The sequence below is a fragment of the Coenobita brevimanus genome, chromosome 61 (assembly GCF_032717465.1).
Source record: "Coenobita brevimanus isolate Jiangsu-jjx chromosome 61, ASM3271746v2, whole genome shotgun sequence".
In the NCBI taxonomy this organism is placed as follows: domain Eukaryota; kingdom Metazoa; phylum Arthropoda; class Malacostraca; order Decapoda; family Coenobitidae; genus Coenobita; species Coenobita brevimanus.
Window position 1 is genome coordinate 1,822,830 of NC_137014.1, and position 25,091 is coordinate 1,847,920.

The 25,091-nt window shown below is 40.4% G+C and overlaps 2 protein-coding genes across 9 annotated transcripts in view; both read right to left on the minus strand.

Moving 5' to 3' along the window:
- The window catches only part of beta-Spec (spectrin beta chain), a 185,982-nt gene that overhangs the window by 25,404 nt on the left and 135,487 nt on the right, over positions 1-25,091 (minus strand). For 4 of the 8 annotated variants that reach the window (XR_013898048.1, XR_013898047.1, XM_080275469.1 and 1 more), the window contains exons 12-15: positions 15,008-15,129; positions 12,952-13,013; positions 7,666-7,725; positions 2,999-3,151 (exon numbers count right to left, since the gene is read on the minus strand). Coding sequence is in view for 6 of the 8 variants with exons in the window: in XM_080275469.1 (XP_080131595.1) it covers positions 2,999-3,151; positions 7,666-7,725; positions 12,952-13,013; positions 15,008-15,129 (397 nt within the window). In the remaining 2 variants the exon portion in view is untranslated. The remainder of the gene's footprint in view (positions 1-2,998; positions 3,152-7,665; positions 7,726-12,951; positions 13,014-15,007; positions 15,130-25,091) is intronic. The other 4 variants (XM_080275472.1, XM_080275470.1, XM_080275473.1 and 1 more) reach the window with 2 other exon arrangements.
- LOC145403552 (uncharacterized) lies at positions 16,782-18,059 on the minus strand. Its single transcript, XM_080275232.1, has one exon. It carries the CDS (start codon positions 18,057-18,059, stop codon positions 16,782-16,784), a length of 1,278 nt encoding a protein of 425 aa, XP_080131358.1.

Consider the following 25,091-nt stretch of genomic DNA (forward strand, 5'->3'; position numbering starts at 1 on the left):
CTGGTCTGGCCACAGCTAAGCACCTGCACTTACCTCCAGTGGGTTAGCAAAAAGCATATAAAAAGTAAGATAATAAATGCCCAAATTATTAACTAAATTAATGTATCTCAAAAATTACAAAAATCATATGGACACAACAAACTAAGTATAGGTATACTTAAAACACAAACTACATTACTAGCACCACACAACTGCAGTGGTGGTGTGGAAATGTAGTGGCTGTGGTAGTAGTGGGGATGAGGGTGGTGTAGTGGGTGGTGATGGTGTTGGGAGTGATGTGGTAGTAGTGTGGAATCTATGGAAATGACTGTAGTTAGGGTGCTGATAGTGTACAGGTTCATGGCAGTGGCTATATGTGAGGCGCCTAGTAATGGACCGGGCTATACGCCACCGTGGCCAAATTCAAGCTATCGTCGCCATATTGTTTCCACAACATTCCTTTGTATTGGGGTCCCAGAATACAGCCAGCAATATGGTCGAAAATACAGTGAAGTAACACTAAATTTTGCCCATCTGGGATGAAGATGTGGCGGGAGCTGTGACATTCCAACACACAAGCATGGCACGGTATACTAAGGCGGATTTCCTATCGAGTAACTCATACCTATGGGCTTTATAGACAGACAGCATACTGAGTCGAAATTTACTAATACAGCTGTATAGCGGATTGTGGCAAATCTGGAGACAGGAGCAGTGCCTGGTATACCTTTAGTAGTAGGGTCAAAATTTCTACCAAGTAGCCCTGAACTATGGGCCTAGTGGACATACACCATAAATGAATCGAGATCTTAGTATTAGCTCAGGATATGTGTACCTTTCCGCCATACTCAGAAGCTGCCCAATCACAAGCAGAGTTGCGTACTGTGTGGGTTACGAGAGCTAGTCGTGAGTCACCATACAGTTTTCTCTCCCTCAGTCTGCCGCTCTCTCTCGCCATGAACAACACTAATATCATTATTATTATTATACAGTTAATGTTATTTTTATCTTACACTTTCATTATTGACAATATCACTGTTATTGTTTTTTATGTTTACAAAATACTGTCTATGTTTTTTATGTTTACAGAATACTGTCTTCTTGGTTATTGTCAAACTTTTTTGGGTTTGGGGTCTTTCCTACATTATTCCTTTACCTTGAATCTATCTACTGCCAGACACCATAATCCCGTAAGGGGTGGCCATTTGACTTTGAGTTAGTTGTTTTATGGGGAGGGACACTAACCTTCCACCAACCCACTTGTTGACACATAGGGAGCACGTATGGTTTGGTTATATGGTTACCTTGAATGCTTCCTTATTATGTTACTAAACCTATTATTGTCATTATTATTTTTTTCGTGCTGTTTGTGAAGGTATTCGTGTTTTTTGTTTAAATATACCCACTCAAAGTTATCCGACCCTTAAACTGCTAAAATCAAGTCCAAATACTAAAATGTCATAGCCACCTTGTTTGTAATCAGTAGTATGACACACCATTCTGATTATGCAGAAGTATTTTTAAATTCTATTTAATATTTCTGTGGTTGATAATAGTCAAATAAGAGTTTATCAGAGGTTCAGTCCGACTGCGGTAGACGATAATTTGCTTCATCACACAATATCATTATGAATACTCGTAGATAACACAAGAATGAGGTTATTGCAAGGAAGCTACATCTATACAAAAAAAAAATTATCAAGATAACTCTATCGGTTACGAAGATAGGACAGCTTAAAGGTAGCAAAACTTTGATCGTGTTTTTCTTTTTTTTTTTAATTTTTGGCAGATAGCCCGATATATTACTATGGGCCTTGTGTATTGGTAGTATTTTGTTGGTGGTGATAACAGTTGTACTAATATGGAGGAAATAATGTTGTAATAATGGGTGTAGAGTGCTGTACCGACCAAAAACTGCATAAGAGATTGGCTGGAACTGCACTATGACAGAGTAACGCTGTAGTGGGTTATCTAGTGATTAGTGGCAGTTTAACCCTTTTCCTGAAGCTGGTGCTCTTGGGTATTTTATTCAGTCCAGTCTAACACCACAAGATTTAACCCTTCCACATCGGGTGGCATGTGTACATGCCACCAAAACAATGTCTATAGCCACCAAGTGGCACATATACATGTTATGGACTTTTTATATTTGCAAGCCAGTAATGGGAGCCCAATAATGGTTTACTCATCAGGAGGTGGCAATACTGAGGTGTTGCCATCACAGGAGCACAGTTTTATTCTCTCATTTTCATCAGGTACAAGAAGTATGTCAAAGCGTGTGGTACAAGATGTGTGTTTGTAATAAAAGTACAGTACTGTATTACAGTATTTAAGTGTTTATAGATTTTTTTTTTTTTTTTTTAAGGGGGAGGGGGGTCTGAGTACATGTAAAAAGCTTCTGTTTTGCTTATGCTGCATAAAAGTGGAAAAGATTAGAAAACAGAATATAAAAAGATGACTTTGAGTTTACCATTATACCAAATGACATGTCTGGCAGTCGAGAAGCTCCAACATCACAGATTTTGACAGCTTTTTTTTTTTTTAAGTCGGACATCATTTTAACCAGAAAATTACGGTAAATTTTAGTGGAATAATTTATTTAAAAAAAAGAAATCCTCTTTATATATCTCAAAATCCCTGTGGGGGAAAAAAAAAGAAAAAAAAGGCAAAGGTGTTCATTCAGCTTTGAGATACCCTAGCATTCAATGGTTTCATAAACTATCTCACATAACCTTTTCTCTGCTGTTGGAACACCTAGGAATATTTTTTAAGCTGACACCAGAGAATTTCACTCCCTCAAGTGAAATCCCACCAGTCAAAGGGTTAAATGACAGATTACTGTAGTTGCAGAGAAGTGGTAAGGACATGGTAGTGGTTGTCTGGTTGTGATGGTGGTAGTTTTGGTGACAGTACTGTAGTTGTGGGGAAACAATAGAGTAGTGGTTATGGCAGTGGGTGCAGCAGTGGTTGTTACTGTGGCATAAACAGTGTGGTAGTGTGGCGTCAGTGTGGTACTCACGCGTGGCAGAAAGGGAGGACTGTGGGGGTAGTGTGGCGGAGGCAGGCCTGCCTCGCCCTGCGCCGGGTGTGGTGGCAGGTGTGGTGGCAGGTGTGGCAGGGGAGCGAGGGGTGGCAGGTGCGCTACCCCGCTGGGCCGACCCACCCTCATGCTCTACAACACACATGCTCGTCATGCTCATGCTTGCTACATGCACCACATGACTCCAGTCCTCAGTCACAGATTTTAAATGACACTAATGGCCATACTTCAGCATTGGAGGCTCCCTTGCATCTCTTCCTTGCCAGTTTATTTCCACATATGGCATATCAGTGATCTCGTTTATGATGTATGCAAAACATGTAAAATTTAGCACTAAAGAAGTGCTAGAAAGCCTCATATACCATGAGAACACAGCCTCAGGTGCTCAACTTTGGTCACATTCTTTACTTTGACAAATTACCAGTACACCAACCTAACTGTTTAGTGATCCACAATGCTCACACTATCCAGTCATCTCCTTACATAATACTAACTAAAATTACAGTTTTTTATCTTACATGAGTTTCCACAACACAAAATCGATCTGTTCTACCTATCCTAATTTGCACGTTACTAAGATACCTTTTGGTATCCCATATAAATTTCTTCATCATATATTCCTTTCCCTTTACTTTCTTACACTGGTGAAACACAGACTTTAATATCTTTTCCTGTTTTTAACCATTTTTTAGAGTACTGTACCTTCACAAGCAAAACTTCACCAACAATCCTCTGCCAGCATTTTGTCCTGTTTTGCATATTTCTCATTCCTCTCTGAATATCAGTTCCTTTTTTTTTCCCCCCCCCCAAATGCATTTGTTGTATACCTCATACTGCTAGAACATAAAAGTAATTTCATGTAGCACCTTCCATCACCACAACCAAAAGGGAAATGTCGGTGAACTTTAGACTGTGAGAGTACCTATAAATAAATTTTCTATATCCCACCAACATCCACTACCCTCACTGACAATTAAGACATGTATCTATAAGTTGAGCCAGAGTGCTTTTTATCATCTATAGCTGAGGTTTTCTGGAGCCATATTTTCAAAACTTGGAGCCAGGTGTTTGACTACCATGATAAACAAAGAATGGCATGTAAGCTGTTGCTCTTGCACTCCATACATTACTTCATTAACCCTTACAACTGCCAGGACATCATTTTTACCTCATTTCACAACCTAGAATTATTATTAAGCTCAGAGGAACTTTTCAAACTGATGGAATTAGATATAACTTCCATTAACCAGTCCACTCTCGACAGTTTTCCCCTAAACTGAATAAAATCATCCAGGGGGAGGAAGAATATTCACAAAAAAGATGTTGCTTGACTAAAGGGGTCATAATTTTAAAGAAAGTGGTATTTCCATTAGCCTGGCATTTGTTCATCAGAGCATCAAACACCTGGACCAGTTTCCATAGCAAGATCCACATCTCCAACAGAATCTAATACAACTAAAAGATACAGTATTGTAATAAAGATATGAATGCATTACTGAATACTAAAACAATAACACCTTAAAACAACTAAAACATAACTATGCAAATGAATCTTCTAATTTCAGGCACAAAGAACAACACAAATACACTATGGAATACAGTTCATTTGTACAGCTGACAACAAAGTCCTAATTTCTCTCCTGTTTCTCTCACCATGAACTTTTGACAATCTGCCTCATGAATTCAAAGCATCTGACACTGATGACATTACCTGGCCATACATCACCATCAACAGTGCCACTGGCTTGAATTTACTAAACTAAATAACAAAGTTCATGAAAAGAAATGCATGAGAGGTAACAAGACTTATGTTGCTGAAAGTACATCTACCAAAATGAGTTGTAACACTTTGTAAATATAAAAGGTCAACACATCTTACCTTTACCTGCAACAAAAGGATGAACAAACATTACCTGAGCTTGCAACCTCCACCACCAAGTTAAAAATACAGTAAGTCCTCATTATAAGTTTATTCCTACTCACATTTCTTTTGGCAATAAAATATAAAATGGCCAACTGAAGCTGCATTGTTAACTATAAGGCTGCTTTACCAGCTTCCACTAATTTGCAGTACTCATTGTATGAGCAAGTTGGTATTTTTTAACACATTCCCAACTTATAATGAGATCTCCCTGTCACATACTCACGCTGTGGACATGAGAGAGAGAGAGAGACGAGAGACTGAGAATGGCTTTAGACTGAGAGAACTGTTCTTAAAACTTTTGGGGCGAAGGGGAAAGATAAGCCTAAAAGTTTGTGAAGTAATTTCTAGATACAGGTGATCCCTGCTTTCAAAAACTTATGCTCCTGATGGGGCAAGAAGGGATTCAAGGATCAATGATTACTTATGGCACACCTGAGCCTTTTAATGTGATTAACCTGGAGTGTGCTTCCCACGTTACACAGTACAGTCAGTGATGATTTTGAGTGGCCCCGACATTCATTTTGGTCTCCTATATCAAAACTTAAAAACTGAGAGCTTACCTTCCCTTTCACAATTCAAGTTTTCAGATGATCACAGTGACAGCCCAAACATTCAACACTTGAAAAAACCTACAGTATGCCGAGAAGGGGAACCACGGTGCAAACCCCAAACAGATACCAAGTGAGAAGCTCCTTAACCTCTTCAGTCCAATGATGTAGTTATTTTATTCTTGCCAACTCCACATGATTTTATTCAACACTGGAATGATGTCTTAGGGGTGAAAAAGTCCGTGAAAACAAAGTGTAACCCCTCAAGTCCAAAAAGTACTGCTAAGCTGAAAAAAATGTGTCTGACAGTTGCAAGAATAAAACACAAAGACAGTTACCTGGCTGAAGGAGATTAAGAGGCAGAAATGTGTGAAGAACTCAGGTCTTAAAAATGCGAGTCAGAGACCCCAGCTACAGAGAATTAACTGCCGTATTCCAAGTGGCATTGGAAGGTTCATATCGCCTCTTCTTCAGTTATTTAATCTGTACATTATACCTTAATGTCCTTCTATATGTTACTCATGCAACGTGTATTGAATGATTAAGTAACATACAAAAGAACATTACGGTTAATATACAGCGTAGACTGCTAACAAAGATAAGCTACAAAGCCTCCTCCAACACCTACAACACAACCATGACCATAGGAGAAAGACGGCCAAAATCCCACAACCAGCTCGAGAGATGACAGGCCAAGTGAAAGGACGTTCAAGAGGTTTAAAATGAGCACACAGGGAAGGCTTTAGGGCACTGACATCTTCAATCTGATGATGCATTTTTCATTTTATCCTTGCTCTCCTCTGATGGTTTTACACAGCTTAGGAGGAGGGGGGAAAAGAAAAGAAAAAAAAAAAAAAACTCATTTACCCCTTCATTTAAAATGGTTTCTTCTACGTTCAATAAGCATATGAAAGCAGCAAGAACAAACCAAAAAATACATAATAAATAAATAAATAAATACAGTAAATAAAATAAAAATACATCAATGGAATGAGAAGCCTCGAATCCAAGTGACAACTTTTTCAGTTTATTTTTGCTGCTCACAGAAAATTTCACGCAATTTGGGAAATGCTTCTTGTCTTGGCAAGGATTATACTAAGGCGGTAAATAACCCCTCCCGTTCAAAGTTGGTCCTAAACAAAATAAAATTATCAGGAGAGCATGAATGAAATAAAAGCCATCCTCAGGCAGAATGGGTTAATGAATAGCATTACTGAATATCAATGTAGACATATGCAACTCATAATATACCAGTATTTCATGGTATAATTATGAGCAGATACATTCTGACTTTAAAAAACTAATATATTGGCACTTTTCAAAGCCAAGAGTAAACAAGCAGAAAATTATAATGGTAGTATAATTTATAATAAAAAACTGTTCACAAGGTAAACAATGCTCTACTAATGCTTGTTGGATATCAAAGTTACTACATACCCAAAAAATACAGGGGTGAAACTTAGAATAACTGTGTAGTGCAAGTGTGTTATCTATCAACTAACAAAAGATATCAAACTAGGGTATTTGGCCCCACCAGTACAAAAGAGGCATTTTTCAAAATTTTATTCTTGGTAACACCTGACAATCTTAGTCTGCTTGGAGAAGACCTTTCTGACTGGTGGAGTTATACATGTATACAGCCTACAGTGTCCCTCAGCTCCCTCCCTATCCCCCCAAAAGAGGATGGTGGACTGCAGGAGAAAGACAATTTCTGCCTGCAGTCTACCAAGCTCACATTCTGACAAGCCTGGGGCCACAACAGCAACAAAAGCTCCCCCAAAAGTGGTCTCCACTAAGCAACATAAAACTACACAAAGGTAGACAGACAAATAACAAAAAATTGCCATCACAGTGTTTAGTTTAACCTTTTCACTACAATGACATCTTTTGTAGTTTATTTTTGTTGCTACTTAGGAGGGCCACCTGGTTCTGAAAGAATGAATCAAGACTGTACATATCTAACCCCTCCAGTTACAAAAGTCTACCTTAAGCTGAAAAAATTATCATGAGAAAACAAGAACAAAATATAAATGATGCCCTAAGGCTGAAGGGGTTTATCTATCAGGGTGGTGGTGGTGGTGGTCAAGCGCTTTGATGGGAGGTGCGGTGGTAAGCTTGCGGCCACACACACACACACACACACACACACACACAGCATCTCGGGCGCATCTTACCTCGAGGCAAGGTATGGGGTTGGCCCTTGGGAGGTAGTGCAGCCGAGGGTAGCGCAACAGCTGACCACAGTGATGTAAACAATGAAAATATGTTCAGCAATGTATGCGTAACACTGTGTAAACTAAACCTTAGAAATTCTGGAATGTGGGACTACTCCCCCTGCATATAATTGAAACTAAAGAGAATATACAAAACAATGAATGAAAGTGTGTTTAGCAAAGTGTGGGGGAGCCCTGTTCAAGATCGTGTCACAACTTTACCTGCATATAACTTAAAAACACTCTACGGAATATGTTACTATCTGTAGCAATAATAATAATACTGTAATAAAAATAATAAACTAAACACAGAGTACCCTGTATATAAAACAATGACTAAAAAGGCAGTCAAGCGATCTGTGCATGTGGGATAGTTATGGTGTCACTAAAACCTTCAACCTCTGAGAAGGTGCACCAACAAAACATATGCTGTTCATGTCTCTAGAATTCAGCGTCTATTCTATCACCACGTGGCTCTAAACGTGTGAGCTGAATACAAAACTGCAACCTTCCTACACCATCCTGAAAAATAATAAAATGGACAACCTATTGGTGGTGGAAACAATGACGAAGACCACCGAAATCAGCAACACAACTATGAGCCAAGTTCAGTGAGGGTGGCAGTCAGTTTTTGGGCCAGGTTTAACTGCTGTATCATGTCTGGGATTCTTCTGGTTGCATTATCACACATTTCACTTGCAATATAAACAATACTAACAATTGTTAAACATTCTTAAGAGTGGGATGATGTGTGGGAATGATTCATGGGACTCATTTCACTGGATATGCTATTTGATAGTTCTAGTCTGGTGATTTCTCTTCCTTTGCTTCTCATCTCCAACTTATTTAGGTGGGGATTTGGGTTGGGATTATCATGATGGCACATCTAGCACTGGCACCACTAAGAATAAACACAGTTCAATCTATGCTCAGCAGCTTGATGAACAAGACTATTAGCAGGATACATAATGTGCACAAAGTGAGTGCATGAATTATAGTAGCATAAGTCTATCGAGTGTTGTAGGGAATGTATATGGAAGAATTATTTTAGAGAAAGTACAAGAGATATCAGAAATCCTAGTAAGTAATGAACAGGGTGGCTTTAGGAGTGGCAGAGGATGTGTGGATCAAATATTTGCAGTGAGACAGACGGTGGAGAAGGTGTGTAAGAAGGACAATAAGTTTATGGCATTTATGGATCTGCAAAAAGCATACGACAGGTGGACAAAGAAGTATTGTAGAAGGCATTGCGCATGTACAGTGTGGATGGTAAGCTGCTAGAAGCCGTCAAGAGTTTTTATGATGGTAGTGAGGCATGTGTAAGGGTAAATGGGCATCTAAGTGAATGGTTCACAATCAATGTAGGCATGTGACAAGGTTGCATGATGTCCCCATGGTTGTTCAGTATATATAGAGGTAGCCCTCCACATTCATGGATTCAACTTTCACGGGTCTTGCAGATTCTTGGATTGCCCCTCTGTGGAGCCAAGATTCCCTTCACGGCCGCAAAGTGTAGCAGTACGGACGCTCGCGGATCATTTCACGTCAAACCACTGCGTTCCCACGCTCCTCTGCCTCTCCCTCAGTCTGTGTCCTGCCGCTGTTGCAGTCACTTCGCTGCCTCTATGCCGCCACGTCAAACCTCCCATAATTTTGTTATTGTTCCCAATAATTGTGCTCTCACATGTTCAAAGGTAACAAGTGCGTTGCTGTGCTATTAGGTGGGTGAGTTAGCGTCCAATTGTGCAATTTACTTGGGATAACTTTGTCCCACATGTGTCTGTGTTGTTCCGCAAGAATGGGCCCCAAGTGTCCCACATCCCCTAGTGGTATGCGCACCCCTAAATGTGCAAAGAAAGTGATGAGACTGGAGGAGAAGGTGAAGCTGATGGACAAGTGTAGGTAAGGTATGAGCTATGCTGTGGCTGGAAAATTTTTTAACATGAACGAAAGCAGAGTCGCAGGAGTCTGTGGAAGTCACCAGGTACATACTTACCCTTAGTACAGCCATACCCAATCAAAATTTATTTGTTATTAAACTTTTTTATACAGTTGGTCTGTTACTATTTGTGATATTTTATGCTGCTTTCTGGTCTCACATATGGTTTATTAGGCACAGTATGTGCACACTTGCTCACAGGGGGTGATTTGTGGCTGTACAGGCATTTACAAGAGGGTGCCCCAAACATTCATGGAAATTCCACACTCGATGAGGTATGTGTCCTCTAACCCCTGAAAATGTGGAGGGCAGCCTGTATACTTTTCTCTCTCTCTCCCACTTTCTTCTACTTATTAATATTCTTAAACTGAGAGAAGCTAGTTATGTTTCTCTGTCCATGGCTGATTCTCTCTGATATGATGCATAACCACATAACCAAGTGGATGCCAGTTAGTCTAGTGGGTTAGGACAATGTAACCATATGTGGCCTAGGCTGGCTTATACTCAAAGTGTGACTGGGGTTTACTACTCTTACACTGCCACTTGGGTGAGCGGCTGGTCACTTGCCTCAGTTTGGTCCCTGGTCCTTATGCTCCTGGTGGGGCAATAAAGGACTGAGTAAGAGCTACTGCAGACGAATTCAGGTGGTTTTACTTCTGAGCCAGTGTAAAGTTTTTAACAGCTTGAAAGAGGCATGAATGACTGTATGCCTCATTTCACTGGTCACAGTGTCAATTAGTTCTCCTGCTTCTGTGCCTTCTCTTTCTTTTCTTTCTGGATCATACCTCTAGGAATTAAGGCTGTGTGATACGATAACAGATGGATGATTTTGGTAATGATAATACTGATGGTTAAAATAATGGCAATAGCACTGCTACCAATGATAATATTGACAATGCTGACGATTATTACATAACATGAATAATCTGCTGTTCATTAATACAACCAGAATACTACCCAGCATGACATCTTGCAGAGACTTTACACCCTTCAACCCAAGTACGTCATTTTTATTTCATTCTAGTTGCTACAGGATTAATTTATTCACCTTGAGAGAACACCCTTGCAGGGAAGGGATTAATGAAGGCTACACCAATCCCTTTCCATCTGAAACATCACCACTGGTCTGAATAAAATCATCTGGTGATAACGAGAATAAAAATGACAAAGATGCCATCATACTGAAGGAGTTAATCACTTCAGCACAATGACATACTGTACTCTAATATTTCACTCTTGTTAACTTTAGGCAATTTTACTCAGGTAAGGGAAGAATTTCAAACTTGGGAGGTTAGATATAGCCTTCATTAAGCCTTTCAATGAAAGAACTCTCTTGGAAATTGTAATGTCTGCAGGCAGCAGTAATGAAGGGACTGACCTCTTCATTACAGTGATATGATTTCCACTTGATAGTGCTGCTAGTGAACAATTTTATTTGGCCCTATAATTACTGGAAGCATTATATACTTCCTTTCTTGGCTCTGTCAATACCAAGGTGAACTCCTAAGCTGGGAGGGGGAGGAGCTACCTGGCTGTTGTTGCTGTGTTTTTGATGTTGATGTAGCATCAAAAATAAAATAAAATCAACATTCCCCTGACAGAACAGATTAACGCCTTCAATCCAATGACATGGTTTTCATTTTTAGCAATTCTGGTAACCACCAGATGATTTCATATAACTTTGGTAAGACCTCTTGCTGTGAAGGCGTTAATGAAGGCTGTATCTAACCCCTCCACCCTGAAAAGGGTCTCCAAAGTTGAACAAAACCATCAGGAAGCAGCAAGAATAAACTAAAACATCAAAGGAGTGAAGAGACTAACCAGCAAAAAGGTAGACAGCTGCCATCCCAGAATAGGCCCCTTGTTTTACAGTGTTGGTGTTCATGCCATGCAGCCTCTCTCTATAAGGTGCACATGTGTGTATCTGCTGTGCACTCAAACTGTGTATTTTTCTTGCTTGCTGGTGAACACTTACACCGAAATGCACACAAAGAACTTAAATTAGAGGATACGTATCACCTCTGATATTCCAGAATATGTAAAACCTGCTTATAGTATAACAGATGATGTCAGCCAGTGACCTCACCAACATACCACATCATGCAGTTAGTGGCTAATGTCACACGCACGCACGCACACACACACACACACACACACACACACACACACACACACACACACACACACACTCTTTGACAGCTGTTCATTTATACTCAGTTTCTATAATTATACAGCTCATCTATCAAAGAAATAATTATGTACCGGTAGCACTACCAACCTATTTAAATCCTATCAGTATTCTGAACTTCATCCTACCTTCTTCTCAGTTCATTATGCATACAAAATTGTAGCTGGTTGTGTTAAACAATTCTCATGCAGTGAATGTAAGGTCATCTGTCTCTCTACTGCTTGACACCACAGTATGAAAGTTCACCTTAAATACTACAGCTAAAACATATTCAATCATACCATACTTATCTTCAGTTCATCTACAGCTGCCTCTGTTTATACAGATTCCTACTTTCAAAATGCCATCACTAAATTGAACAGAGTGAAAAACATGACAATTAACAGCTCCATACAGTATCACCCAATCACACAGTTATACTTATCGATGAATCATGCCATTAAAGATATAAAATATTTACAGTCTGCAAGCTACCTCAATTTCAACTGATAAAAATTTACACTCATTCACCCTAAGGCCACATCCTAGAAGAACATACCCAGCTTGTTAGTAATATATTTCTACTTGAAACAGATTCTCAATGAGGGACACATCATCCAGCCTTCCATGGCCTAAGCTTCATGCAACTGTGTTCCAAAATACTGAAAGCAAATCAATCCCAGGATCAAGGATGACAACCAGTGTATCCATCAGTGCATACATTCTCATAATCTCCAGGTACAGTCAGGGATAAATGTTCGCCTACTCTTCCACCACATCTACTTTACACTTGAAGCATGAATGACACCTTCCTCTCTGACATATCATACCAAAGAGCATCATCTACAGGCAGAGGAACATACCAAATTCCTTTCTGCTCAGGAATATTAGCCATTAAAGAAAAGAGAGTAGTAGAAGAGGTGAAACATTAGGCAAACATGAGTCCCCAACTGTAAGGCAATCACACCTTGCATATAATCTCAAACAAGACTCCACACAGCTGCTCATCATAACAAGCTCAGGCAGTCAAATACTGGTGTTAGTGAGAAGTGCGGTCATACTGGAGAGACTCACAGACACCTCCCCTCCTCACAACCTTCACACTCAGCTCTCCCACTTGTCTCTTTTCCACACACTGTACCTTCTCGTGATTCGTCGTGCTCCTCGCCATTTAGGTGTGATTCCTCACCCGTCCCGTCCACTCTGGGGAGGAAAGTGACTGTGAAAATTCTGCATAATTTAAGTTCACTGTACTGTTTCTGGACAGTATCTCACCCCATCTCTTTTGGGAAATTCGAAATGGAATGATGACATCTCCTTATGTTGGAATCTTTATCATCTCTGGTTTGGTGGTACTGTTCTTGTTTTCCTACTATGTGCAGTTCTCATTCCAGCCACTACAGCTTTAAAGATAAACTAATATGTTATATCAGGAGGAGTTCAAGACTATATATTAAAACAAAATAGTGGTAGATAGTTAAATCAACTTTGTAATGTATGTAGGAGAGAAGACATTTAAGATTATGCCCTGTCACAGCCACTTTACATCACGTGGGATGTCATTATAAAATTATGTTCTGTCTCCAGTTGAAAGTACAGTATATGCTGGATTATTCAAGCCATTATATTGTAGTTTACACTAAAGTGTGAGTATAGGAGACCCTCAATAGCTCAATGTCTTTGAGGATGACCCTTGCCAAGTTATCCTAAATTTAAAGTTATGCACAGTAACCTCCTTCCTTTGCCATATCTGGTCAAGTAAGTCCCTCAACAGATACTTTTGCTCACACTCACTCCTAATTCATTCACTTCCTTCTGGGTCACTGAGGCTTTTGTCATAAATATGAAGTACATAGTCTCACTTATTTTTTTTTTTTTAAACATAAATATGCATTCTACCTGTACACATCCTAAACCCCTTCCATCTGAGGTTTATTCTTGCTATCTACACACAATTTTATTTATTTATTTTTTTTCAAAACAGATAGTCTGATATCCAGTCAGACATCCACATTTGGGACAGACGTTACAAACTTGCCTGTGGATGGTAAAAATCCTTAAATAATTGGCATCCCCCCCCCCCAAACAAACAGCTCTTGCAGTCATAATTTAACTACTGTACATTATTACACTGTCCTAAAATACCACGATGTTATAATCTATTTGTTTAAAGTGTATTATGAGATGGTTTAACAATTACCTCAAAATAATCTTTTAAAAAAGTGTATCCTGAGATGGTTTATAAACCCAAGCTTAACTGAACATGCAAATAGCAAACCCTCAAATATGAAGGGCCAACTGTAGTCATCATTAACTCTTTTTAACTCTTTTAAAGTCAGACATCCTTGACATCCTTCAAAAGTTATATAAAATCATCAAAGGGCAGCGAGAAAAAAATACACCACCAGCTTGACGGGATAATGGTCCATATTCTTACTGTGTTCTGATCTCTGTTCTTCAGTATTTTATTTGGTTGTACAGCCACAAAATTATCTTCTTGTGTGTTACTGATGCAACCTGTCAGTGTTTCAAAAATATGTGCAACATAAAACACATATGAGGGTGTAATACACAGACTTAATCTCAGAAAGAACTGCAATGACATCTTCTGTGCCAATCAGACTATGACAGTAAGTGGAGACTGACTGAGAAAAAGTTTGCTGACAATCCCCTGCCAGTATTGTGTCCTGCCTCCCTTATTTTTCATTTCTCCCTGCAGGTCAGAGTATTATTACATCTCATATGACAGTAGCTGAGAGAAAGGATGGGACTGGAGTGTACTGGTGTTGTGATGAAGAGGGGTAGATCGAGATGGTTTGGCCATGTTAAGAGGATCGAGGATGACAGCTGGGAGCAGAAGGTGAGAAGTGTAAGTGCAGGGGGTAGGGTTGCAAAGGCAAACTGAAAAAGACCTGAGACAAGGTCATAGAGTGTGACCTCATGGATACGAGGCCAAATGGGGAGGCTGCCAGAGATCGAGCAGTGTGGAAACCCACCATTAGGTGACCAAGGTTAATGCATCCAAGCATGTTGGTGCCTTTATAAACGATAAGATGATACAATACTCCTTTTTGTGCTTCATACTGCTGTCACATAAAAGTATTTCATGTAACATCTCCCACTGCCATGGCCGGCAGGGAAGTTCTAGTGTTTTTTTTATTGCAATGCTGCTTGCTCCCCACTGGTTATCTACTCACCCATCAACTGGTTCTTCTGGTGACTTTGGTGGTGGAGCAGCCGCCTGTCTTGCCAGCTCTTCTTGTCTCCGCCGCTCCTCCTCTTCCTCTTCCTGTTTTCTCTTCAATTCCTTTAGCTCGTACTGTAATGCCAGAGGTCAGTTAGTGGTAGTAAGGGTGTGGCAGACCTGGTTAAGTCCTACGGTACATGAGATCAAAGGCTACAACAAATTCAACACTGGATCCTTAAAGACTTCATGTTTACCTCGAGATCATAACCTCATGTCACACACCGTACAGTTCATCCACCTTAGCTATTTTTGTTCTTTTGCAGATTACTTCTTAAAGCTCAGTGACAGATGGAGGCAATACTCTGTCTCTAAATTCTTTTCATGGTATTTGTCCATAACTAGTATAGTACGGTACTTGTGCTGATTTTTAGCTGCAGATCAGCATCACGATGGAGAGATGGTATATGTAGCCCACATTAAATTAAGCAGAGTACAATTCCTGTTGCTTTGGCAAGGAGATTTTCGAAACAACTGTAATAGTGACTTCTTACCATTGTACAGGCAACAGGCATTCTCATATTACTCTCTTCAAGCTCTAGAAGCCTGAGGTGAGGTTACTCCAGTTCAAAACATTTAATTGTAGCAGGGCTACAAACACCCATGAAAGCAAAAAGGAACTGAATGTTTCAACTGACCTCTGGGGGTTTCTAATGATAAGTTTCTAATGATAAATTATGAATATTCTGCCTCATGTCTAAATTGTAAACATGGCCATTTCATTTAACTATCCACAATATTCATTCAGCCCTATAATAAATTATGGCTTCAAACATCTGAACCTTGTAACAAATGTGGAGTCTTCTGGGCATATATGTAAACAGAGTACAACGTGGCTGAAATGAAGATCCCATCTTAGTTGTTAGCATTTTTTAAGTATACACAAACCTAATACAGCATGCTATTCTGCATCAAAGATATATGGCTCAAACATAAAGCACAGGCATTTAGTAACTTAGCTAAAACATAATCCATTATCATTCAACTAACCACAGTAAAAAGCACACTAAGACAGCAAGAGAGCTTAAGGTATTATGTATACACCAACAACAAGGATACTGAAAGCAAATATGCAGGCAAAAAAAAAATCAGCTGCTCACATGCATCATTCCTCGGCACGATGTATAACCCCTTGAGGGTAGCTGGAATGCTGCATGATATTTTTGTTAATGCCATCCAATTACAATCCCTTCGCAAATATGGGGGTATTTTAAACTTCAAAAAATTATACAGTGGTGGCATGAATACAATGAAAAGTTATTTTCATACTCAAAAGAGACCATTTTTAAACCCTTTACTAAGAGAGATTTTCTTTACTCATTCAGCCTAATGAGGTGTCTATTCTTGCCATCTCCACACTTTTAGTCACTTCAAGAAACTTTTAGGGTGGGAAAGGAGGTCCAGATGATGATGATGATACTTTTGAATCTGAGGGGTTAGATATAGCCATAACTCATTCTACAATTGAATAAAATCACCTGGAAAAATTTAGAATAAAATATAAAATACGTTATTAAAGTCATGGAGCCAAGGTGAATACAATCACCTTACAATACCCAGCATCAAAAAGATGTCATCAAACTGAAGTTAGTTAGTTCATCTTCAAGAAGCATCCCAATCTCATAGCTTAAGAAACAAGCAACTGTATCTGTGAGCTTATTGCACTGAGCTTATTGCACTGAGTCAACAACCATCTGTTGGTAAGCCAGCATGGCATTAGGACAGCACTACTTTACCTCTACACCTGAGAGAGAGTGCAGGTTATTCCGTCCAGAGTGTCTAACATGAGTCACTCTAGGGGAGGAGTCACAGGTGTTGGGAGGGGTGAGGGGGAATGGGGAGGCTGGGGAGGGGCAGGTCACGGCACGGTTAGGCTCATGTCTGTTGACAAGATTGTCAACATTACGTACACTTTCTCTCCTACCCCCGGGAGGGTTCAAGGAGTAGTAACTCATTATGGAATCACTGTCAGAGAAGTACTGAGCACAAGTGTTTCCAAGTTTTTTGGGCTGCGTGAAGTCTACAACATATTTACTTCTACTATCAAAAGGATAATTATTTTTGTCATCAAGACCATCAATACTCCAAAACTCGACCGAATTGGGGGGACTGGTCAATTCCGTAATTTCTGAACCTTCTCCTTCTAGTTCATAGATTGGTGGTAATGTGGTACTATCATCTGCTGAGTCTGTGTACCCATACAACTGACTCTTCCTCTGCTGTCTGTGACTACTGGTGGTACTACTACGTTCATCTCCCCGAATTTCAACAGCTTGATTCAGTTCTCCGCAATTAGCACAAAAGTCTGATATTCTACAAACAGCTTCCTCTAAATATGGTGCTTCATAACGATCCATGCTGACAAACTCACTGACAGCAAGTCCTGATTTGCGCTCGGGTTCTTCAGGAAGCTCCACTGTCATACATACATTGTTCCTCTTGGATACATCTCTATCTGCCAGGTTGTTTTCTACACTAGGTACATGTGATTCACTTGAGGAAGTATGATCACCATTTACAGCAGATAATCTAAAACTCATTTGTACAGAGTTAAATGAGGGGGCACTCCTGGGCCGAGAGTCTAAATAGCTGCATCGTCGACAGAGCATCTCAGAAAAGAGGCTATCTGTTTCCACATCCCTCAGATGGATGGTGTGAGATAACTGAGGATTGGAGGCAGAGTTCAGTCGCCTGCGCCGCCTGACCCCTAGTGAGCCTGGCCGTAAACAAATATCCTCGGGAATTGTGGGAATGTTTACCAGCCTGTTCTTGTGAAGCTGCGAAAGGGCTGGACAAGAGAACGCAGTGAAGAAAGCCTGAATTGGGGCAGGGGGAGGGGTTCTACGGAGATTGTTAGGGCGGGGGGAGTAAGGAGGGGGAGGGATGTCGGAAAAGCGGCGCACACAGGACAGGTCTTCAGTGCTCCTGGTATGGGGTCGTGCTGTCAGAATCTCAAGCTGTTGGCCACCACCACAGGTAAGACAAGACAAGTGTTGTAGAGACATTAAGACAGATATGAGGGTGATACAGAGAAACACAAGTTAGGGACAAAACCTCCTTCCAAACCAGACCAGTTTTGCTAATGAGTAGTCTGGAATAGTTCTGTCCCTAACATGTATCTCTCTAGGGCCATATTCCAGGTGGCATTAAGAATTTTTGAAGCAGCATTTTCTTACTGATTTACTGTGCATATTACACCTTGATATTCTGTTTTTATGACCCATCAATACTGCGAGTATCAAAGAAGTTCTCCTCATGAATCCACATAAGGATGAAAAGGTGTACTATAAATGCTTAGGAAGAGGTGCTCCAAAGCTTCCAGTAACACCTTGGATACTACCCTCTATATCAGCCTCAAGACACGTGCTACTCAGGCACCATAACAATCCATTAACCCTCATGCTATGAAAACCGCTCAAGGACAAATGCTGAGAATATTAACAGGGAAAGGTCAGGAAAGTGAACGAAAGAAAAAGTCAAGAGGAGGTATGGAAGTACAGGAGGAATTACAGCAGAGGAGATGGAGAAAAGAAAAATATGAAGAGATGAAAAATGGAGGAATAACTTTGCAAAGTTACAACAGAAAGCCATTAACAGATCTATCTAACTATCTATTGCCAGACGCCTCAATCCCGTTCGGGGTGGCCACAAGCAAATCGCCTCCACGTCACCCTGTCCACCGCCATTTCACTGCCCTGCTCCCAACTCACCCCCCCCTCTCTCATATACCTCTCCACCCCATCCCTCCATCTCATCCTCGGCCTCCCCCTCCCTCTTCCCCCCTCCACCTCACTCACATACACTCTCTTCGTCAGTCTTTCACCCTCCATCCTCTCCACATGGCCAAACCACCTCAGTGTATTCCTCCTAACGCTTCCTATCACATCCACATCCACACCACAACGCTCCTTTATATCCTCATTCGTCAGCCTGTCTCTCCACGTGACTCCACAGGCTCCTCTTAAATAACTCATTTCCACTGCTCTCACTCTTGACTTGTGTCCTTCCAGCAACGTCCAAGCTTCACTTCCATACGTTAGAGTTGATATCACAATACTGTCATGTAGTAACTTTTTCACTTCCATGCTCACTTCCCTGCTTCTTATCACTGCTTTCAAGGAACCAGCAACCTTTCTTCCCTGCTGTACTCTTTAAAGCACTTCACCCTCCAAACCTCCATCCTTACTCATCACACTACCCAAGTACTTAAACGTACTCACATTTTCCAATTCCTCACCATCCAACCTTGCTGTACATTCACTGACTTCACATCTCTCAAAGACCATCACTTTACTCTTCCCTACATTTACCTTTAGATTCCGTTTCTTACACACTCTCCCAAACTTATCCACCAAGCCTTGCAGCTCTCCTTCGTCCTCGCTCAACAACACAGTATCATCTGCAAACAACAGTACAGGGAGTTTCCAAACACTACCCTCTCTCACCAAGGCCACTCCAACATCCACTACCCTACCTTGTACCTCTTTTATTACCCCATCCATGTACAGATTGAACAACCATGGAGACATGACACATCCCTGTTTCAACCCAACCTTCAAAGAGAAAAATTCACACAGTTGACCATCCACACACACTGCAGCCTTCGCACCATCATACATACACTTCACAGCATTCAACAACTTCCCATCTACTCCATGTTTTCTTAATACTTTCCACAGTCCTTGTCTATCCACCCTGTCATATGCTTTCTCCAAGTCCATGAAAGCCGCATACAACTTCTTTCCCTTCTCTAGAAACTTTTCCACTAAAGATCTAAGAATGAATATCTGATCTACACAACCTCTTCTCTTCCTAAAGCCTCCCTGTTCTTCTCCAACTAACTCCTCTGTTCTTTCTCTAACTCTGTCAATAAGTATCCTACCATACACTTTTCCTATTATACTAAGAAGACAGATGCCCCTATGATTACCACACACTTCTTTCTCCCCTTTTCCTTTGTACAAGGGAATAATTATACCTGACTTCCAATCCTCCGGGACTCTACCTTCCTCCAAGGCCAATCTGCACATTTTCCACATCCATTCTACTACTATCTCTCCCCCATACTTCAGCATTTCACCACACACTCCATCAATTCCTGGGGCTTTCCCCAATTTAACTTTCTTCATTGCTTCCACAACTTCTATCCTACTGATTTCTTCCTGTCTTCTCACCTCCCTCCTCCTCCCAGCCATTCCCCAGCCACTTATACTCGCATTACTTCCATCCTCGATGTTCAACAATTCCTTAAAGTGTTCTCTCCATCTGCTCACTATTTCTCCCTTCTCCACTAGTAATCTACCATTTTTATCTTTCACTCCCCTGCTAACTTCACTTCCACCCTGTCTTACTCTTTTCACCTCTTTCCAGAACATTTTCTTACAGTCCCTCCACTTTACACTCAAGTTCCTTCCAAATTCCTCATCTGCTCTCTTCTTATTCTCTCTTACTAATTTTTTCACCTCTCTCTTTCTTTCTACATATAACTCTCTCTTCCGCCTCTCAACTTCTTCCACACCCCTATTTCTCATCTATTCATTGTATGCTTTCTTCTTTTGTGCCACAGCCTGTCTCACCTCTTCATTCCACCATGCTGTTCCTTGCACACCCCTCCATCTTCTCTTCATCCCACACATCACATCACATGCTGCACATATCTCTTCTGCAAATATCCTGCACACACCTTCCACGTCCCCCATCTGCTCCAGTTCATTTTTGCCCAATCGTTCCTCCACTTCTCTCTTATACTCTGCCTTTTTCTCATCCTCTTGTAACCTTTCCACTCTCCTTACAAATACTCCTTCTTCCCGTCCCTCCCTTCTTCTATTTCTCCATCCTAACTGGACCTTGATTCTGGCCACCACCAAGTAGTGTTCAGAAAGTCCACTCCCCCAACCTCTATAAGCTCTTGCATCCATTACACATTTTTGCATCCTTTCATCCACACACACATAATCAATCATTGCCTTCCTTTCATTCAATTCACCACCCACCCTTCTCATCACTCGCCATGTATACCTGTGGATCATCTTGTGCCTGAAGAGGGTATTGGCTATCACCAACCCCCTCCCTGCACAAATGTCCACTAACGCACTGCCATTCTCATCTATCTCAGCAGGCACACCCCACTCACCAACTATTCCATCCACCTTCACATTCCCTACTTTACCATTCATATCACCAATCAAAAACACTCTCATTCCTTCCAAACTTTTCCATGCACACTTCCACATTTGTCCAGAACGCTTCTCTCACTCTGCTTGCACGATCTTGTGTTGGCGCAAACACACACACAATCGCCCACATTTGTATTCCAACTTTCAATCGTACCCACACAATCCTTGACCCAACTGATCCATACTCTCTTATGCTCTTCTTCCAGCTTTTACTCACAACTATACATACTCCTTCTTTTGCCCTCTCATTCTCACCTACTCCTGCACATATACCCCATCCATACTCCCATTCTCTCACACTCTCACCTCTCCATTTCGTTTCAGTTATTCCGCATACATCAAGTTTCGCACCCTCAAGCACCTGGACAATCTCGCTCTCTTTCACCTCATCATTCGTTCCCCTTATATTCCAAGTTCCAATAACCATGTCCTTTGTCCAGTCCTTGGCCGTCATCTTTTGGTCAGTCCTTGGCCGAGGCTTATTGTTTGTCTTTTTAGTTAGTTGTTTTCCGGGGAGGGGCACTAACCCTCCGCCAACCAATTTTAGTCGCCTTTTACAACAAGCAGGGATACTGGGGGAGTATTCTTGAAAAAAAAAACCCTACCCCCAGGGGGACAAGAAAGTAAAGGAAGCGAACAAAGATGATGAAATAAAGGAGACAAAGGAGGGCTTGGTGTGCAGGTGGAAGATGACAAACTAAATGGAGGAAGACTTGGAATATGTTCAGAATTCAAAGTGCTGTGAATAATTCAAATGAAGGACGAGGAGGAAGAGGACAAAGAGAAAGAGAAGGAGGAATATAGGAGGAGGAGGAAGAAGAGAAGAAGAAAGAGGACTAGGAGGGGGAGGAGGAAGAGAAGAAGAAAGAGGACTAGGAGGGGGAGGAGGAAGAGGAGAAAGAGGACTAGGAGGATGGGGAGGAGAAAGAGGACTAGGAGGAGGAGGAGAAAGAGGACTAGGAGGAGGAGGAGGAGGAGAAAGAGGACTAGGAGGAGGAGGAGGAGGAGGAGAAAGAGGACTAGGAGGAGGAGGAGGAAGAGAAAGAGGACTAGGAGGAGGAGGAGAATCAGAAAAGTTACAGGTTATATAGCCAGCAAGAGGGTTAATAACTTTACATGCATGAAACAATAAATAAATAAAAATAATACTAATACTAAAACTTGGACATGCATCAGGTGGCAAATTAGAATGCTATTTTATACAAGGGATCAGCACTGCTAGAGAGAAACATGCATACACAAAGTCCTCATTACAAGTCAGCATTGTCTTGCAAAATGTCATTAATTTTTCAAGTTTCATAATATTACACTTTTTCCACACATCAGGTAAGGTAAATTGGGGTTACTGGCAAATCAGTTTCAAAAGTAATGATGGAACACTAACTGGAAATACTGTAATTCTGTACTTTGCTCTGGACTTCGCCCATTCAGCCTGGGGACAGCTTCATTCTATTCTCAATATATTCTGATGACTCTATTCAACTAAGAAGAGACATTGTTAACGGGAGTGGTTGCATACAGCTTAAATATACCCTTCACTATGAAAGGCCTATCTTAAGTTGAACAAAATCATGTGGTGGCAACAATAACATACTGAAAAAGATGTCATTTAAATTCAAGAGGTTAGCCCCCTAAATTGTGACATTTTTCAGTTTACTCTTCTTATCTACTAATAATTTTATTAAGCTTAGGGGAGGCTGTTTCATCAGAGAGGAATTGATATAACTTAAATAAAATCTCACACTACTACAGATCTTTCCTAAGATGAATATAGCCACCTGGAGACAATATGAATATACTGTAATTCAAAATACATCGCCAGACTGATGAGGTTAGTATTAAAAAGTGGGGGGGGGGGCCCTCCTTATAATGAGTACTTACTACACTTGATAAGTAATGTAAGTCCACAGCAGAGGTGAGGGATAACATGCATATCAACCATTTTACTACCATGATGCTCAGTTTAGTTCATCTTTGCTATTATCGGATGGTTTTATTCAGCTAGTGAGAGGCTCTTGTATTGGAGGGCTACATCTAACCTCTCCAGTACAAAAACTCTCAAGATGAATAAAGCCATGTAGGGACAGCAAAGCTCAAGTAAAAATATATTACAGGAAAATGGTTAATAAACCACACTATCGTAGTAAACCATAAACATATCACAAGACAAAGGGCTGTATTTACAACTACGAGGGTTAAAAGGAGGGCGAAATTGCAGTTCTTGACATTCAATTATGATTTCATGTTGTCAGCCTTCATGCCAGTCATACAGCACACTGAGTACTGAGACAGAGGCTATATACATCTTACTCTCATCATCAGTTTAACCAATGACTATCACAGAATGGGGGTCTGCCCATACCCCTCTGCACTCTGCCTTAACAGCAGTGTATGGCAAAGAGACATTATTCCATAAAAGTCTGCAATTCATCTCATTCTAAAATTCCTAAATTACTGCATCAAAAGAGGAAAGCATATTAATTCCCTGAAAAGAAAATTATGATGAGAATCAAGTTATATAAGAGCAACAAACTTTACAAAACACCAGGAATATTGCACTAAGGCAATGCTTAACAGAAAAAAAATCTAGTGTACATGAAAATAACTTGATAAAACCTATCACACAATATGAAAGTAAATGGTAAATAATAAAAACACTCCCTAAGTTCATTAGTTACCAATCCTTCAAATAAAACAATTTAAACATTTAAGTGCTGTAATTTAAAACACTACGGTGGTTCTGTGCACCATATTTTCAAAAAATCATCTACGGTTTAATTTTACTGTAAACGATTAACCCTTTTTATTAGAGAAAAAATGTAGTACCCAGCCCTGCCCAGTGTCACAAAAATAACAAACCTTCGCAACTGTACTCTGTACACTCAATCAAAAACGTATTGCTGAACAATTTACACAAAACAATCGGACAACCTGCATGAAACGATCTGACAACCAAAGACCATGGAAACAGCAAAATGCTAACTGATCATAGCCCATGTGAGTAACTCTGCTTTCCTGAGGATACACAGCAGTATAAAACTTACTTGTGACAAATTCTATCTTATCCAAAAGCAGTATTGTTATTAACTGCACACCACGACCAACTTGCCTAGCCCTAGGCTTCTACACTTCTCTGGGGCAACACTGGATTAGATGATGAATGAATGAATGAATGATACTTTTTTTTTTTTTTTAATGCAAGGAAGAAGGAACCAATGGCCAAATGCCTACAAGACCATTCCCTTCAAGAAAAAATAAAAATAAAATAAGAGCCAAATTCAAGATCCAATCATTTTGAGATGCCTGTTATCAGCCCTGCTTTCATGGATACATTACAGTATAGTGCTTGCTAGTAACATTTTTTATCTTATCCACAAAAAATACAGTTTTGTTATTATATGCACCCTCACATGAAAGAACATTAATTTCCTTCAAACATTTGCTGTATTCATCATTTAGGACATCATCTGACCCATTCCTAAGCGATACTTTTTTTTTACCACGTCTACACTCAGATCAAAAATGATCTTTACACTAACACCACCAAATGTCTGAAACCTTATACATCGATATGGTCAAATATATATCTCACTGGCACCTGCATATATCCACTTCTCACTCAGGCATATCAACCATATGAACGAGGATCATATCATATACATTTCGTTCACACACACATGTAGAGGTCACCAGTGTAAAGATCACTTCTGATCCAAGTGTACAACATACAGTACCTTATCTACACCCCTTTACTCTGATGATGTATCTCTCATATTTTAATTACCTCCAAACAATTTTTTCCACCTCATAACATACTTTCTGAGCTAGTGGGAATAAATATACTTTTCATTTATGCCCTCA